This window comes from Opisthorchis viverrini (assembly GCF_000715545.1).
Source record: "Opisthorchis viverrini unplaced genomic scaffold opera_v5_210, whole genome shotgun sequence".
Taxonomy (NCBI): domain Eukaryota; kingdom Metazoa; phylum Platyhelminthes; class Trematoda; order Opisthorchiida; family Opisthorchiidae; genus Opisthorchis; species Opisthorchis viverrini.
The window spans coordinates 104949-120681 of record NW_008751866.1 but is presented as its reverse complement, the minus strand read 5'-3'; the positions used below and the strand labels follow the sequence as shown (position 1 = coordinate 120681).

Sequence of the window (15733 nt, the reverse complement as noted above, 5' to 3'; positions counted from 1 at the left end):
GCTTTTTCGATATCACGTTTTGGGGGCGACCAACTTCATTATCGTGGGCAGCTAGCCGTGCGTACGAATACGAAAAACGGATCCACTGGTGAGGACTGAAAAGAAAAGTGTGTGTGTGTGGGGAACCTACCTCAGTAAATATATGTATTTAGCGCAAACGGTCAGGGATAGTCGAATAGACATGTCTGAGCACCGCATTTGAGCAAGACGCTGTTGACAGGTATACAACGTCAGGTTGTAACATAATTTTCATGCCTAGCTGTCATGGTACCCGAAGGAGGCACTTGAGGGCTGAGCTACTTCCAGATTGCTCAAGCCTAGATCGAAGCCTTTGAGGTGCAGAACCTTGGACCTTTCCGTCACTAATTTTACGCCTTAATTAGTGGCCTATCGCAAGCTCAGTGGCTATAAAATCTGGGCTCAGTGCAAGCCCAACGAACCACGACAGACAAGCCTTAGCGGAGTTGTCTGGCTTTATACGGTATCCCTTCGGTTGGGCAACCACACTCAAACAGCTATGGGAAAATGAGGTGGAGTGAAGTCAATATTTCATTCCAACTGTGAGTGGTTGTGCCGGCCTAACGAGACACCTCCGAAACGCTACGCAATTCCTGCACCCTATTACGCAGAAAAGTGGACCACTATCTCATGAAAATAATAATGGTCCCGAGGGTTGTATTACTTGGTGTCTGTATCACATTCTCTGGTTGGACTGGCTGGTAATGACGTTCATCTTGTCCAGCGAGATGTCCCAGACAGTGGATTTATATCTGTACGCCGTTGAATCACCTGTATCCCACGCTGGTATTTCCATCCTTCATATTGATGAACTCACCCGAATCCCCTACCACTGTACATTGGCCTTCCTCGTTACTCATCCTCTGGTGTGAAGTCCCCCGAAAAAAGTTCAAAACGGTTCTTTTCCACCGCTGTCGGTTAGGAAGGCCACACATATTTACCCCCCCCCCCCTGATTTTGGGAATCGGACACTACCAAATTGTTGACTACACCATGAACATTACTAGTCGATCCTTCAAGACACTGGGAATGGATGGGCCTGTGGAAAAGGCACAGACCGTCGCCCTCGATGATTGATGAACTTGTCTTAAAGATTTCGAAAGTTCGAGGATTGTACTGCGTTGACATGTCACTGATCCTAATTTGATGTGAATGCAACATAGGTCCGATGTAAATCACTCTCGGGAACGAAATATCCGGATTCTATTGTTTGACGGACGCATTCATGTGGAATTTCCTATTTTATCGTGTCAGGTAAGCTTAGGGTGGATTGATTGCTGTTGGACATGTAGGCCCACAAAACCTCCGAAGAACGATGTTTCCCGATGGTGTCCCCAAATGAAGCGTTCCGCTGCACCTTGAAATCGTGGTAGAGAGAATTGTTGCTCCGCCTTTCGACAACTACAGTCCGCCGCCCCCCAAGGGTGAAATATTCCCGTTCACACTGTACCCGGTCTGCTTGATCACCGATCAGCTGAGATGTCCAGCCCCAGGTATGCTCTTGTCCTCTGGCTCAGTGGGCCAGTTCGGAAGGAAAACCATCAGTTCTTTATGGCATGGACAGGTGTCAAACATTTTGGGGACAGTATTTAAAGTCATGAACAGCAAAGTTCGTGGTCCGAATTTGCTAGTGATATTATGATTGATCACCGAAGTTCCTGCGAGTTTGGCGTACGCCGCATTCGCGCCAGAGCATCACGAAACTTACAGTACCAGCGGTGTATACTACTGATATAACATACGAGTAGCGTTCAATCAAGTGTCAAAGTGCTGTTCTTGCATCTGGTGAGAGTTTGGTTTCGGATAGCTCGTAACGGTTAAATTCGTGTTGGTCAGTGAGCAACTCTGCACTCGAAGGTCTTTTTCCCTCTGCTTGATCACCGATCAGCTGAGATGTCCAGCCCCAGGTATGCTCTTGTCCTCTGGCTCAGTGGGCCAGTTCGGAAGGAAAACCATCAGTTCTTTATGGCATGGACAGGTGTCAAACATTTTGGGGACAGTATTTAAAGTCATGAACAGCAAAGTTCGTGGTCCGAATTTGCTAGTGATATTATGATTGATCACCGAAGTTCCTGCGAGTTTGGCGTACGCCGCATTCGCGCCAGAGCATCACGAAACTTACAGTACCAGCGGTGTATACTACTGATATAACATACGGGTAGCATTCAATCAAGTGTCAAAGTGCTGTTCTTGCATCTGGTGAGAGTTTGGTTTCGGATAGCTCGTAACGGTTAAATTCGTGTTGGTCAGTGAGCAACTCTGCATTCGAAGGTCTTTTTCCCTCCTCTTGTAGCTTTTAGAAAGCAATGGTCGGTTTGTCGATAGAGACTTCCGCTATTTTCGGAAACGGCCCGCAGGCATCCTGTTATCCACAGGTAGATATTTCTGTGAACTATATATACGTGGTAATATGTGCGGAAGGCGTTAGAGAGTGATGATAGCATTCCATCATGCTCACGTTTTCAAAAGGTCACGTGTTTCCGTGTGGGACGGGATGCACACATTCCAATCTCCTGCGGTGCTGCGTTCTTCTCGCGTAGCTAATGTGTGCTTCCTTCCGCCTGAATTTCCTTTGAATTCTGTATAACTCCACAAAAACGATACCTGTGGTTTGTTTCTGAGTATCGTCGTCATCTTTTCGGATTTCGAGCCCTCATCCAAGGAGATTTCGATTGAAAAAAAGTAACCCATTCTGACGTTTGCGTCCATTTCATCCGATGAGCAAAGTCGGAAAACATGTCTTCATTGTCGAGGAAGAAAAGCGCACAGGATAGACTATCTTCGTCTTCAGGATGGAGTTTGAGTTGCACCTGACTAACTGCTGACAGTCACGACAGACTGTGTAATCCCCGCACAAAGGTGATGGAACGATCTCGTCGAGGAGATGTTTTGTCATCCTGAAAAGAGTCCATCAGTTGGTAACTTCTAAATATGCGTGTGGAATATATTGGGTCCTTCCATGGTTTGTTCTGCTCTTCTGGTAAGAATAGCTTCTGACTGAACGGACCAGAGGATGGATGAGTGGTTGGCAAGTAATCGAGGTGACACCATCAGTGCACACTTAGATAAGTAATTCCTTCTCACCTGTAGTTTTCCAAGACTAGCTTTGAGGGACCGAGGTAAATACCCCTTTCTTGCCATCCTATAGTTCCGTCTCGAGTCGCGTTTCGTTGTGGTCTGTGTTCTTTGAGTTCGTTTGAACAGTTAGGTGATATCTACAGTGGTAATCGTTTTTTTTCGAAGTATATCATTCCTCACTTCCAAAACCAGTGAACAAGTCTAAGATGAGGTGAAATCCCGGGGAATTTCCAAAGATGGCATACATTCAAAGTATCTCTTATCCAGCTAGGGATCAGGTCTTAAAAGCCATCGTAATAGCGCACCTTTTCGTTAGTAGCATTGTCTTCGACTGTCAGCAATCGACCGTGCCAGATAATCCAGCCCGTTCCGCCTTCTTTTGAGTACGTCTCATCAGTTCTAGGGTGGTAGTAACTACCAGGCTAATTTGATCGTATTATGGAGGCAGTAAACCAGTGAGGAAATAATCGACCGTGTCCTGTACATTCCCATGCTTGGAATGGAAGAAAGGTCAATTGTGTTAGACCGTTTCACCAGATCCGACATTTCATTCCTACACCTGTCTCGCGTTTTCAGGTAGTTTTGCTGATGCAGCCTACTGGGTTCGACGGATGATGTAGAATTTCGCTTTTCCATATTAAACATATGGTTCAGCGTGGTCGTCAAGTCCATGGGTATTCACTCGATCGTTTGACTCTGCTGCGAATAGTTTGGGAATCGCTGGTATCCCCGTCGCACAAGCGAGAACCCAATGGGAAGGATATCACAGTCCGTAACTTAGGCGACGGATGTACTGAAAAAGCAAATTTAGAATTTTCCAAGAAGACATCCATTCAAAAAATCCGCCGTATTTTAGTCAGACCAGGGTTATGCCTCACTCAAGATTTCAAGTGTGTCCCAGGTTGTTAGTAGTCCGTTTTTTTTTAAAAAAAAGGTTATCATCAGGAGACGATTAATGTTGGATCGGTCTGCCTCACGACAGTTACCGCTAGGAAAACAGGACTCATTCTAAATTTTCTTAGCAAGGAGTTGGAAGAACAAAGAAAGTGTTTATTATGAAGGGATAATCTTTTTGTGTCAGCCATCTTTGATTCGGAAATTGAGAGAAATGATAGGTGAATGAACTATACTCATGTGGCTCAGCTGGGTGAACGAGTCAGTAAGTAAACCCTGCATCAGGGGGGGAGTTTTCATCTTCTGGATCTGACAAAATCTTCGCAGATGTGGCCTGCTACCTTAACCCAAAGTCAATCTGAAACCAGATAAATGTGTCTTTGTCAGTTTGACTCATACGGCGTTGATAGTATTGCCAATTCAGGAATACAGTCGGTCCAATACAGCCAATTAAAAAAAAACTTGACTGGACAAGGTCCTTGGGCCGTTCTTCCGTTTCGTATAAACCGTCATCGACAGCATAATATCGGTGTTTTGCACTCCGCCACAATAAAAAAGATACCCGCTCCGCAGTATGTTGCAAGTAAGGCGACCCGGCTGTTGGCACTACGCGACGACCGATGTGACATGAGTTTACTTGGTTTATCACACCAAAACTCCCAGGTCCAGACAGGAGAACCATTAGGGTTTGCGACCAAAGCTATTCTTTCAAAAGTCTGAGCGCAAGGGGACGGTGTTCGGCAGTAAACGAAAGTGGATTGTTATATTTATAGAACAAGACACCACACATCTTTCAACCTCCAACCTGGCGGGCCAGGAGACTGTGTTAGACAGACACCTAACCACTGACCAACCTGGTATGAGAGACTCTGTGAGTGTCTCATCGACACCCTCTGTGTAGCTCAATGGGTCGCGGAGGCACACAAAGTGTCCAGTCTCTTCTTGTCACTCCCGGATTTACAGCATTCCGTGACTGCATGTGGACAGTTTTGTAATCAGTTGATGTTTTTGCATGTGAAACGGGACACGCCGACCTGTGCACGTTGAAACTTTCGAGGGCTTTTGTCAGATCATAGGATGGTGATATTCGAATGCCTATATTTAATCCTGACTCTGTCACATAAATTTGGTACTTTTAAATGCATTTGTTGACGAGATACTGTTTAGGGCTAAAGGTTGTAAAAAACGAGAGTGGAAGTAGAAAATTCACGAAAATGTCAACGTGCGCGAGCGTGTGCACTATCCTTGTTGCCCAAACTGGCGCTGAGTTAACCTGGTTCCAACTTGACAGCTGGACCCGTTAGACCGAAATAGCTCATTAACGTCCTTCGTTCACAAAAGCCGGGGAGGAGGGTACGTGTCCGAAGGTCGATGTCCTCTGTTAGTTCATTGTACGCACCGCGTAAATTTGGAAAAGCCACGCAATTCATCACAAACTTCTATTTTTAAGTTCTTGGCTCGTTTTGGCTGGGTGAACGTTCCTGTGTTGTTATGTGGTGACGAACTTGGACGGTGGCGAATCACTCTGACTGCTTGTTCCTTATTGGCATCCATCAGTAGTGTGTGGCTCATTAAACTCCGGGGCGTTTCCGAAGCCACGACCGCACTCGGCTAACCATCTGGTCACAAGCGATTGATTAACAGTGTTATCAACTCGCACTTAGACAGGATATGACGCAGCTACAGCAGTGCGAGATAGTTCTCAATGATGATTTCATCGCGTACCTGTTACCAACCTATTCTCTGTGCATTCAGCGATCGATCACGTGACTGAAGGATGAGTACTGCAACATCCCGTCTAAGTCTGGGTTGATCGCACCGCTGATCGGCCGCTAATGACAGGAAGGTTGAGTATTCAAACAAGTAGCTGGGAGGTCACGCGTTCCAAATCACCCGGAGTTTTTTTATGTACGCACTTCCGATGATTCCTCATAAATGCGGGACAGTTGTGCATTACCTCTCGGCTTTTCAGCATATATTGGCCTCAGTTGCTGGAAGAAATCTTCAGTGATAGTTCCATAATATTCCCACACAGTCAACAACAATCACGCCTTGTTTCACGTTGAAAAAACCACCTGGACTCATGTCTTCTACAAATACGTTCCAAATTTTTATCGTGTAATCTCGTAACTTTTCATACTAGGAGATTTTCCGAAATCTCAGTGGACTCTATCGTGTTGTTTTTTGTTTCGTTGCAGTACAAAGGATAGAAATTTTCCCTCTCGATAAACGTCTCATCGCACTGCTAAGTATTTGAGTTGCAATTCTGGTCATGGGATCTGTGACGTCTGTCCAGAGAACTAATTCAACCAATTTCCTTGCCAGATGCTTAATGGATTTTCTTCTAATGGCTATAAAATAATGCCGCAAAGAGAAGCGCGTTTGAATCATTGTTTATGGATGTTCTCATGGCAACGGTGAACGTGAACCGACTAAGAATATCACTTCATTGAATGTACCTTCATTACTGATATGTTGAAGTCAAATATAACAATGATAAAAAGTCGCGTTCCTCATCTTCTTGATGAAACTCAATCGTGTGAAGTAGGTATTGGGCTGACGAATAGTTTCTGTCTCACTAACCCGTGGCATTGCATCCGGGACAATGACCCTGATATTTGGAATACCGGTAAAATTGAAACACGAGATGGCGTTTGCCCAAAACATTTGGCTGAGAAGTTTCATAAAGAAGACATCTAGGAGCTTACTTCCTCTGAAGTTGTTATTCTATTATACCCGAATGAAGACCCCGGTGAAGGAAAAGGCCCACCCAGCAAGAACATGACAGACGCAATGCACTACTCACAGGGTTGCTGAAAATTATTCGACAACTCACGACCGGGTCAGCCCTCCCTGGAGCTCATCAGGTAGGCGCAGTCCCCGAGTTTCCGCCAACACTATCCTTTACTTGAAGTAACAGTGCACAAAATTTGTAAGACTCACCTGCAGTCCCCGTGAATCTCGTGTTTACGATGTTTTTAAACAAAACCGAGAACAGAACAGGTTTATCGCGAGCAATCTACGCATAATTTGGGACGCACGTTTGACCTTGAATCAAGACTGTCCGGTCGATATGGGGTAACTGATTGGCACTGTTTTTGGGTCACGCCCGAGTACTTTAGCATCGTCAATCGTCACTGATTGGCTGCTTGAACGTTCAATCAACAACTGACTTTTCTGTCCCGTACACTTGACAGCCTTTCTGAGGTGTTTTTGGCGGAGTTAGCGTTTCGCAATAAATATTGGATGTACTAGGGTTATTTTCAGGAATCTTACCTTCCTGACACAGCCTAACCAGTACTGGCTGATTTTAAACAATTCTCGAGTAACTGAAAACGTGGAAACTTCTGTGGCCTCAAGTTTTTCCACGGCATTATGACCTCTTCATTCTGAATCTTCAAGAAATGAAGTAAATCCAGTGAAGGTCGGCCGTGCCTCACTCTAATGACGCGCTCATCTAAAAACATGAGCAACATTGCTGAATTAAAAACCATACAATTCAATCCACTGATCGTTTGACTTGTTCCTAGTGGCGACCAGAACAGACAGTGTTATCACTGTTTAGTAGACGTTCAAATGTACTTTTCAGTGCCCAATGCAACAGGGACAAATCACGCGGCTCCGATTGGTTATGATAGATTCGTTTCTCGAGCTGATCGGTCAGCGTCAGGAATGTACACCTGAGGCAACGAATCAAATTGAACATGGCTTTCAAATGTCCTGGCTAAACAGGTTAAGCGGTTTTCGCTCTCCATCAACATTGGACAATTTCAGTTTTGTAGAAGAGCAATAGGGTCAGAAATGTTGGGAGTTTTGAGTTGATTTTGAAAGAGTTGTAAATCAATCGAGCAAGCAAGGTCGCGTGTCGTTAATTTGGGGAAAAAATATTCCCATCCGGGAGAAGCGTGAGTTAGGTACACCCCTGTACGATTCAAAAGAGTTCACCATGCTAACTATGAACAACCGAGTAAAGTTTAATCGGCCACAGTGTAAAACGAAGCACTAATCTTTTCAGCTGATACGTCAGTTTGAACTTTCAATAAACCAGCTTGTATTTTAGCACAAAACTGTCTACCCCTTCCCATTTGCCTAGCTTTTTTTGGCATGAAAAGCCGACAACAAATCTTTCGGCTTCCTCTGTTTACAGTCACCTCGGAAATGTCTCATCGGACATAGTGCTTGGAATGTGATTCGTCCGTTTCCACTCGCAACTGGCCTTCCGCAGACATTACTGGCGTGTTAAACTTTTCCACGATGACAGCCAGAAGGTCTTGAATATCTGAACATTTTTGCAATTCAGTGATTTTTTACTTGCGTGTGACGTGGGGCATTTGAACTTTAATGACTGTTTGGGGCGCTCAGTATTCGCACAATGGAAGTGAATTTTCGAAAGCTATGACGTGTGTCTGATGGACTAAAGCAATCGGGACAATGAGTTCAGAGTACCAGTCCACACTTTTGAGCCTCATTTAGGCATCTCGGAGTCTCTAGGATGCTGGAAACTTATTCCACCAGACATTTCCGCGAGAGGTATTATTGTCCCAGTGGACAACAAAATTTGGTAAGCTGCAATGATATGAACGTAGATTAGGATAGTTTTTGATTTGAGCACATACGCGACAAAATGCAATATTTTGGCGCGAAAAGTTTTGCTCCACACGCAAAGGTTTTGCAGCTGAGAGGATTGTGCAGCTAATGGGCCACACTCTTTGGCCTATTTTCACTTGGGCGTACTCAGGTTCAGTCTTTTTCATGTTACTTGTGTTCCCGCTAGTAGAAGTAGTGTGGTTGCTCAGAAACATTGTCGGTTGGCTCGAGGTAGCTCAGTGGTTAAGGCGTGAACTTACTGATCGGAGGGTCCATGGTTCGAACCCCTTTCGACTGCTCCCAGCTAGGCTTGTGCAACCTGACAGTAACTTAACCCGCGTACACTCTTCGTGAGGTGTTGAAGCTGAACGATTTTTTTCTGTATTGATTGCGCCGAGAAGTTGTTAGTAAGTTACCAGAAATGGTCGGTTAGGTTTTTGTATCTTGGCGTGAGAATGGATGATAAGCGCAGGCCTTCTCAGTTCTGCGCAAGTTTGACGAAATAAATCAAAGTCTGAGACGGAGATAGCCTTCTTCGTGATTCAATGGCTGACTTGGGATCTACCGTTTCGATCTACCTTGATCCACCTTTGAGTGTCAAGTGGTAACCTATTTGTCTTGCTGACATGTGTTGCAAATCTAGGAAAACTCAAAGTGGACTTGTTTGAGTGGCATATTCCGAACCGGTAGCTTGGTGGTAGCCAGCGCTTCCTCGAGGAATGCTGACTAATGAGACGTAACTCTGTGACCATCCAGTCGTCGAATTAATGAGTTACTCGGCGGCTGGTTTGACAGAGAATGACTCCAGAATCAAAGGTGCCAGTCGTACAAACTGGTTGGCATATGTTTCTTTAAGAGGCAATATCTTAAAACTGTTGATGCAAAGATATGCTTCTGATTCTTTTACCCCAACTAGAGAGCTCTCAGCAAGGACTAAAGCAGAAGCTTTCGGGATCTGACCAAAAAATTTGTCGAAACTAAGGTGTACACATCGCTTACTCGTTGTGAGATACGCACCTGTAGGAATTTGCCAGGTGGGTGGTGAATCTGATATCATTAATCGGGTTTCACAATCCTTCACAAGTGGCCATCCAGTTTAAGGTATCAGTCTTTCGTGATGGATTCTAATTTCTTGCAGGCTTTGACGCAATAACCGGGCATCGTGAACAGAAAGGAAGGGGAGTTCGGAACAAGGATAGACTGATACAGTTGCCTCAACATGTCTGTTGAACGAAAGCGTTTGTTAGCGAAATACACTCACCTGCATACCAATCTGGTTTTGACGGGTGATTAAACTGGGTTCAGAGAGAACATAAAGTTGACGGAAACCCGAGAACTGCGCCTAACTGATGAGCCCCAAAAAGGGCGAAAACGGGCGTGTGCTTTTGAAGAGTTTTCAGCAACCCCATGAGTAGTATACTGCGTCTTTACAAGACGTTTGTTGTTCTGTTTGTCCACCAAGGTGGGTCTTTGATTTTCAGTCAAACACAACATGCGCTCTTTTCCAAATATAATATAGAATAAAACGCGATACGGAACACTATAAAACATGTATAGTTACAATGTTCTTGGTTACTCACATGTCTCGTTGCCTTAAGAACCGCCACTCAGAGGTCGAAAGACATTTATTCTGACAGTCAGTGGGCTAACAGGCATCTTTCTAGCATCAATCTTCCCCCTGTCATTTTGGTGCAGTTTACCTCGGCTGTCTGCGGCAAGTGAACATCCCTCAAACGAGTCAACTTGGTATGGAGGATGAGGTACCGTTCTTGTCCAAACTTGCGGACGGAAGAAATAAGGGTAATTCTCAAGTCACGTGAATTTTTTCATCATAACTTTCGTCACCCGATAAGCCCGAGGTTCTTGACGTGCGCAGTGCAGGTGGTTTTACTGTGTGCTGTGTCTCTTATTTTTTCATGACTTAACTTGAGTCATCTTTGTTCATAAACGGCCTTTCAGGTTCTGTCTATAAATTTCTGGTTTCGACAAAATGATATTCACCAATTTCGGTCAAAACAGATTTGCTTTCGGGCATGAAAAACAACATCAAAAGTTTTAATCAAGATTGTTGCATATCCGGCTACGCAGGAAACAAAACGGCATGAGTACATTAGAGGAAACGGTGTTGTTCCAGTACGTCCTTTTCAATCATGGTGGCTGTTTGCTCATTGTTCTGCATGTTGCTCAGGAAATGTGTTCGGAATTCTGATGGGCCGCGGACTGCGCTGAGGGGGAATTAAGCCACTCGTCCAAAGACACGGCGACAATGGATTTGTGCTGCTTCGCCAGCTCGATTCGTTGTTTATGCTGTGTGAAGTCCATATCCTTGCTTTTCATCAGCCTCCTGCGTGATCCAGCCTAAGTCGGTTTTAAAAAACACAGAAAAACCTAAAGGGACCCTGTTCGTAAGGTTGCTGATAAACAAAACTTCTTTGTCTGTTTGTTTGCGAGGAGAATAATACACCGAAAAGTTCTAAAATGTAGTCAGTCGTGCTACATCCTTCCTGACAAGAAAAACGCCCGTGGGACCACAGAATAATGTTGCAGGAAATTTTTATCGTGTTCGGGTGTTGTTGTTCCTACTCTATTTTCGAACGAAATAACCACGCGATGTTCATGTCTCTTAAAACGTTTGCAGGTCAATTGTCATACTCGGCGTTCAGACGAATAGCCGAATGATCAACGATCAAGATTTTCTACATTTTAACTACTTATATTGATCAAGTAGCCTGATTCCTATGCTATGTTAGGGAGCAGACTGAGATTGTGGGTAAGTTGGGTGGGCGACAGGAATACGGATTTACATAAGTTCATTCACATGTATAGGCTGCCGGATAAAATGATGGACAATGCGAGTTTTCTCCCCTTATGCCTCTAAACTGTATGAAACATGCGAGATAATACAATCGGTTCGCACGCTTCAATTCCGCGTTCCGACCACTAGTTATCCTCATCCGAAGTGTGGGCAATCGTGTTTCTCTTTGACCTCCATTGCTCATTACTGTTATCTTTTCATCTATACCCACCAAGTTTCTAAAAATTCTGGTATAAAGTAAGCTCTTGTCAGTGAGTTCGATTATTCATTTTGTCTCATAAATTCAGAGATTTTTCTACTGAATCTGGTCAGGTATGGAGATCCCATTGCTATGAAGTAAAGTTGTTTGTTGTAGGAGGTTACTCTTGTTCAGGGGTTCCTGATTGGAACAAATATATAGATCTGATCTATTTGTGCCAGACATAGTCCTGATTCTAGGGTCGATTATGCCAAGAACTCCTGGATTGCTGTTTTATGAGGAGAGTTGGTCGGGTGGTGGGGATGGATGCTGGGCATAGTACAGTAAAATGAAAACCCGGCTACATGACTAGCCATCGACCAGTTTGAGAAATTCTACAACAGTGGCCTTTCAAGGAGAGACTGATATGAAAATTGGACATCATAACCCAGGCTTCTTTTCTTCAAAAGCTGTCTCCAATCTTTCCAACAAGTAAATTGCATCGTTCCCGAAACGGCGAAAAGGCTGTGGTGAACCGGTGAACCTAGTGTTAATTATAGGGTGTTTCCCTTGTGGAAAGTTCTTCTTATGTTAGCCGTGTTTCAAATTCTTAGAATGTCTTCCGATGTCCCTGGTTTATATGGAATAACAGCAACCCCAATGCATTCCCTGTTGGGTTTAGCCACCGGTACCAACACCCTTCGTAAATGGCGCTAAATCAAACTAACTGGATATCCAATAGCCCGAAGTTTCTTCCTTACATCGGTTTCGACCACTGTCCGATCAACCTTTATGCACAAGGCCTTTACTGAGCCAAACACTGATGAGACAATACTAGCGAATTCCGACATCGGATGGGTAGACGAGCATTTGAAAATATCCCCACTGTCAGTCGGTTTCTCACACACTGTGGTGTTCAGTTTGTTCCGACCTTTGTGTTATGCAGCCTAGGAATTGGGGTCTACTCGAACTTGACTCCATACAGCTTGCGAAATTACAGGTGATTTTACCCTTCCAGGACTACACTCTAAGACAACTCAGCAGACTTTCTCCTCTGCTCTGCGGGTTTGGCTGCCCACACACTGAGTTGTACGCGCTTGCCCATCCAAATCAATGGGTCCTCTTCACGAAATCGATACAACGTCTAGCTACATTTGTTTTGTGTTTCTCTGTGACGTGAATCGTCTAGCCCACGTCGGTCCTGCCCATGGTTGACCTTCAACGTTTTGTACTGATGCTTTTACATGCAGCCTCGCGGTCTCTTCTCCGGACTGGTCAAACATTTTAGCATGATACACTATCAGTAGCCAAGCAGCCTTTACCTTGCTTCCACCTGACATGCATGAGTGTTGTTCGTCACGTGATGGCTGAGCAACTTTAGAACCCTCGAACGCTACGGAGACTTCTGAAAGAATTACGTCACAAAAGCAATTTCACCTTCGGATGCATCTTCTGCTTAAAACTATATAGCTAAAGTTCACTTGGACTATTATTATGGTGATATGAGTAACGATCGTTTTGCCAAATTCATCGCCAACAATGAAATACAAACTAGATTTGTGGAGCTCTACCAGGGAGACGGAGATCAGACTGACAACTATTCTGTTCGCCGCGCTGGGCAGTTCAGTTGCAAACGTCTCCTGACCTATCTAGGTGACTTCATTAGGGCATGATGAATTGGTCTAAGCACCAAACGAAACCCCCTCTGACGACAGGACTTTCAATTCATTTATATCAAGAGGGTAACTCTTTCAGAGATCTTTGAAAATTTCGGTAGCATAACATTCTTGAAAGATTCTACATTGGACTGTACAGTAATTCGAATCACCCAGTAGTCGAGGCAACACATCAAACGATACCAAATTGTCTCTCTCCTTCCGCGTTCGGAGAGGACTATTCGCGGTTCGTCTCGTTTTGCTGATAGTTTCAGCTACGTAATCGGCTCTGTACACGAATTAGAATCTATCGGTCTATCATCTCATCCAATTGGTCTGTTTCCTTTCCGTTTTTTGGGGTTCTTCTAGGTTTTAGATAAGAGGTGCCCTTAGTTCGTATGACAATTCTGCACCACGGGAGCGCGTACAGCATGTTCTGATCATCTTCTTTCGGACATGCAGATGTATCGCCGAAATCGCCGGCCCGCCCAATCCCCTGAAACATATTTCAGTAATACACACCATCCGAACAGGGTATCCAGCAAAAAACATTGTTTTTAGTCAGTACTTTAGGGCGATTCTCTTAAAGATGGATGAACGGAAAGTGACCAGGTGACCTTGGATCTGTTTACTGAGCTTGCGAACTGAGTGGATCGATACAGTTCTCGGCGGAAACCTTTCAGGCAGTTTCTTCATTTTTGGCATCATCATTTAGTGGGTTTTCGATTCCAAAGCCAAGTTCTCTGCTTTGGTGAGATATCCATGACCAGAAGGGAGAGAAATACAACATAGAGTACTCTCATTCGTTGCTACAGGCCCTTGTACTTGTGATAGGACTTCATTAAACAAATTAGCGACGACCTTTTCATCGTGATTCTACCGTACTCTCAGCACTTTGGAGTTAGTCAAATGTTAGACGAATGCTTCGGATTCGATCCGCTTTTTGTGATAGCTAACCAACCCCACTCTGCAAGACTGCAGAGCTTTCTTTTAGATGTTGTTTACTGCAGGCTTCATGTACAGACAGTGAGAACTTGTAATGCCTTCCTTACTCTGTCTGGCACATCTGTGTTCAATAGATCACGCGACTCGCCTGTTCCGCAAGCGCACAAATCACGTGATGAACCCTGTCCCGCTCGCAACCTTGACCGATAACATATCAGCTCCCGTCTCGTACGCATTGGGATGATTCTACATAATGTACACGCGTCAAACCTTCCTATATATAGGAAGAAACAACACAGTCAACTCGCGCGAGCACAGGGCACAGAGAATCAGCCAAGTCCACGTGTAGAAGTTATACTGCGGAGAAAACACGTTCTCGCCGTCTGGACTTTCACGCAGAAACTCTCACGAGTGATCCACAAACGATAGGTCACCTTTTGACCTATTCCACTGTTCGCACTGTATTTATTTATTTCACATAATAACTATAAACAACTATCAACCATAATAAAAACGGTTGTTAATGCATACACCTTCTGACTGTCATTTATCATCATTGAAAGTTAGAAAGCGCACTCCGAAACACAGGACTTACATCCAGGTAAACTGTCAGTCCGAACACGACTGCTCCGAGGCAGTAAGCACTGAGCAACGTGTAAACCACATATTGCTCCTTGTCTTTCAGACCGGGGTACTTGGCGAACACGCTTCGTGCAATCGTATGCCACACGGTGAGAATGACAAGCATGAAAAAGTTGGCGAGAACCATTTTATCCTGAAATAAAGATGGAGAGGCTTTGTGGACACGGGCAGGGGGCTCCATTTATCGAAGTAATGTCTTCCGGGGGGACGTAGATCAGACAAAGGGAAAAACACCACCGCTAAGGAACAATCGAAAGAGTATGTGGGAGAAATCCACAAGTGATCCGCAAAATGAAGGACTTATTTCGGACAAATAATTCATGAAAATGGCTCGGTTTTATGCTACCAGATACAACTTTTGCTTCAGACCAGATAGAGTTTCAAAGATTGCTGTCCTAAGGCACCACAATTGTCGAAGCCAGGCAAATTTCTACTCTTCAAACTCTAATTGACAATCCGTCTTCGGGATCGCCGTCGGAAATGGCTACTGCAAATAGCCTTTTCTTGAAAATACTGTTCACTGCCTTCGCTCCGTGTAGTTATTCCAAAAAAGTGTAGGTTCAAGAAAAGAAAAAGACAAAAAAGCCTACAGAATTGTTCCATTGAGTGTGTAGTGTCTGTAGTCCATTGTCACATTTATTTACAATTTTGGGGTTTTGCGGGATAGGTATTTTGTTCATAGTCACACCACTGTCGTTTGAACGGTCGTATTCCTGTTCTGGCGTAATTATTCCGGTGAGTCCACAGGAATACGACCGTTCAAACGAGAGTGGTGTGACATTTTTGCTGAACTTAAACTACCTTTTGTAACTGTTGTACATATTTTATAATGAAGTTTGTTCTATTGTACCAATAATTACATCAAAAAAGAAAATGATGTAATACACAAGTTTCCGGCGCAACTTTCTGACTTTTGATGAA

The 15733-nt window shown here is 44.3% G+C and overlaps 1 protein-coding gene across 1 annotated transcript in view; it reads right to left on the bottom strand.

The window, feature by feature from the left end:
- Positions 1 to 10568: 10568 nt before the first annotated feature.
- T265_08254 (hypothetical protein) overlaps positions 10569 to 15733 on the bottom strand; it is a gene marked incomplete at both ends in the record, with an annotated part of 87804 nt that continues 82639 nt past the window's right edge. The window contains 2 exons of the mRNA XM_009174002.1: positions 10569 to 10935; positions 14766 to 14945. Of these exons, the coding sequence (XP_009172266.1) occupies positions 10762 to 10935; positions 14766 to 14945 (354 nt within the window). The remainder of the gene's footprint in view (positions 10936 to 14765; positions 14946 to 15733) is intronic.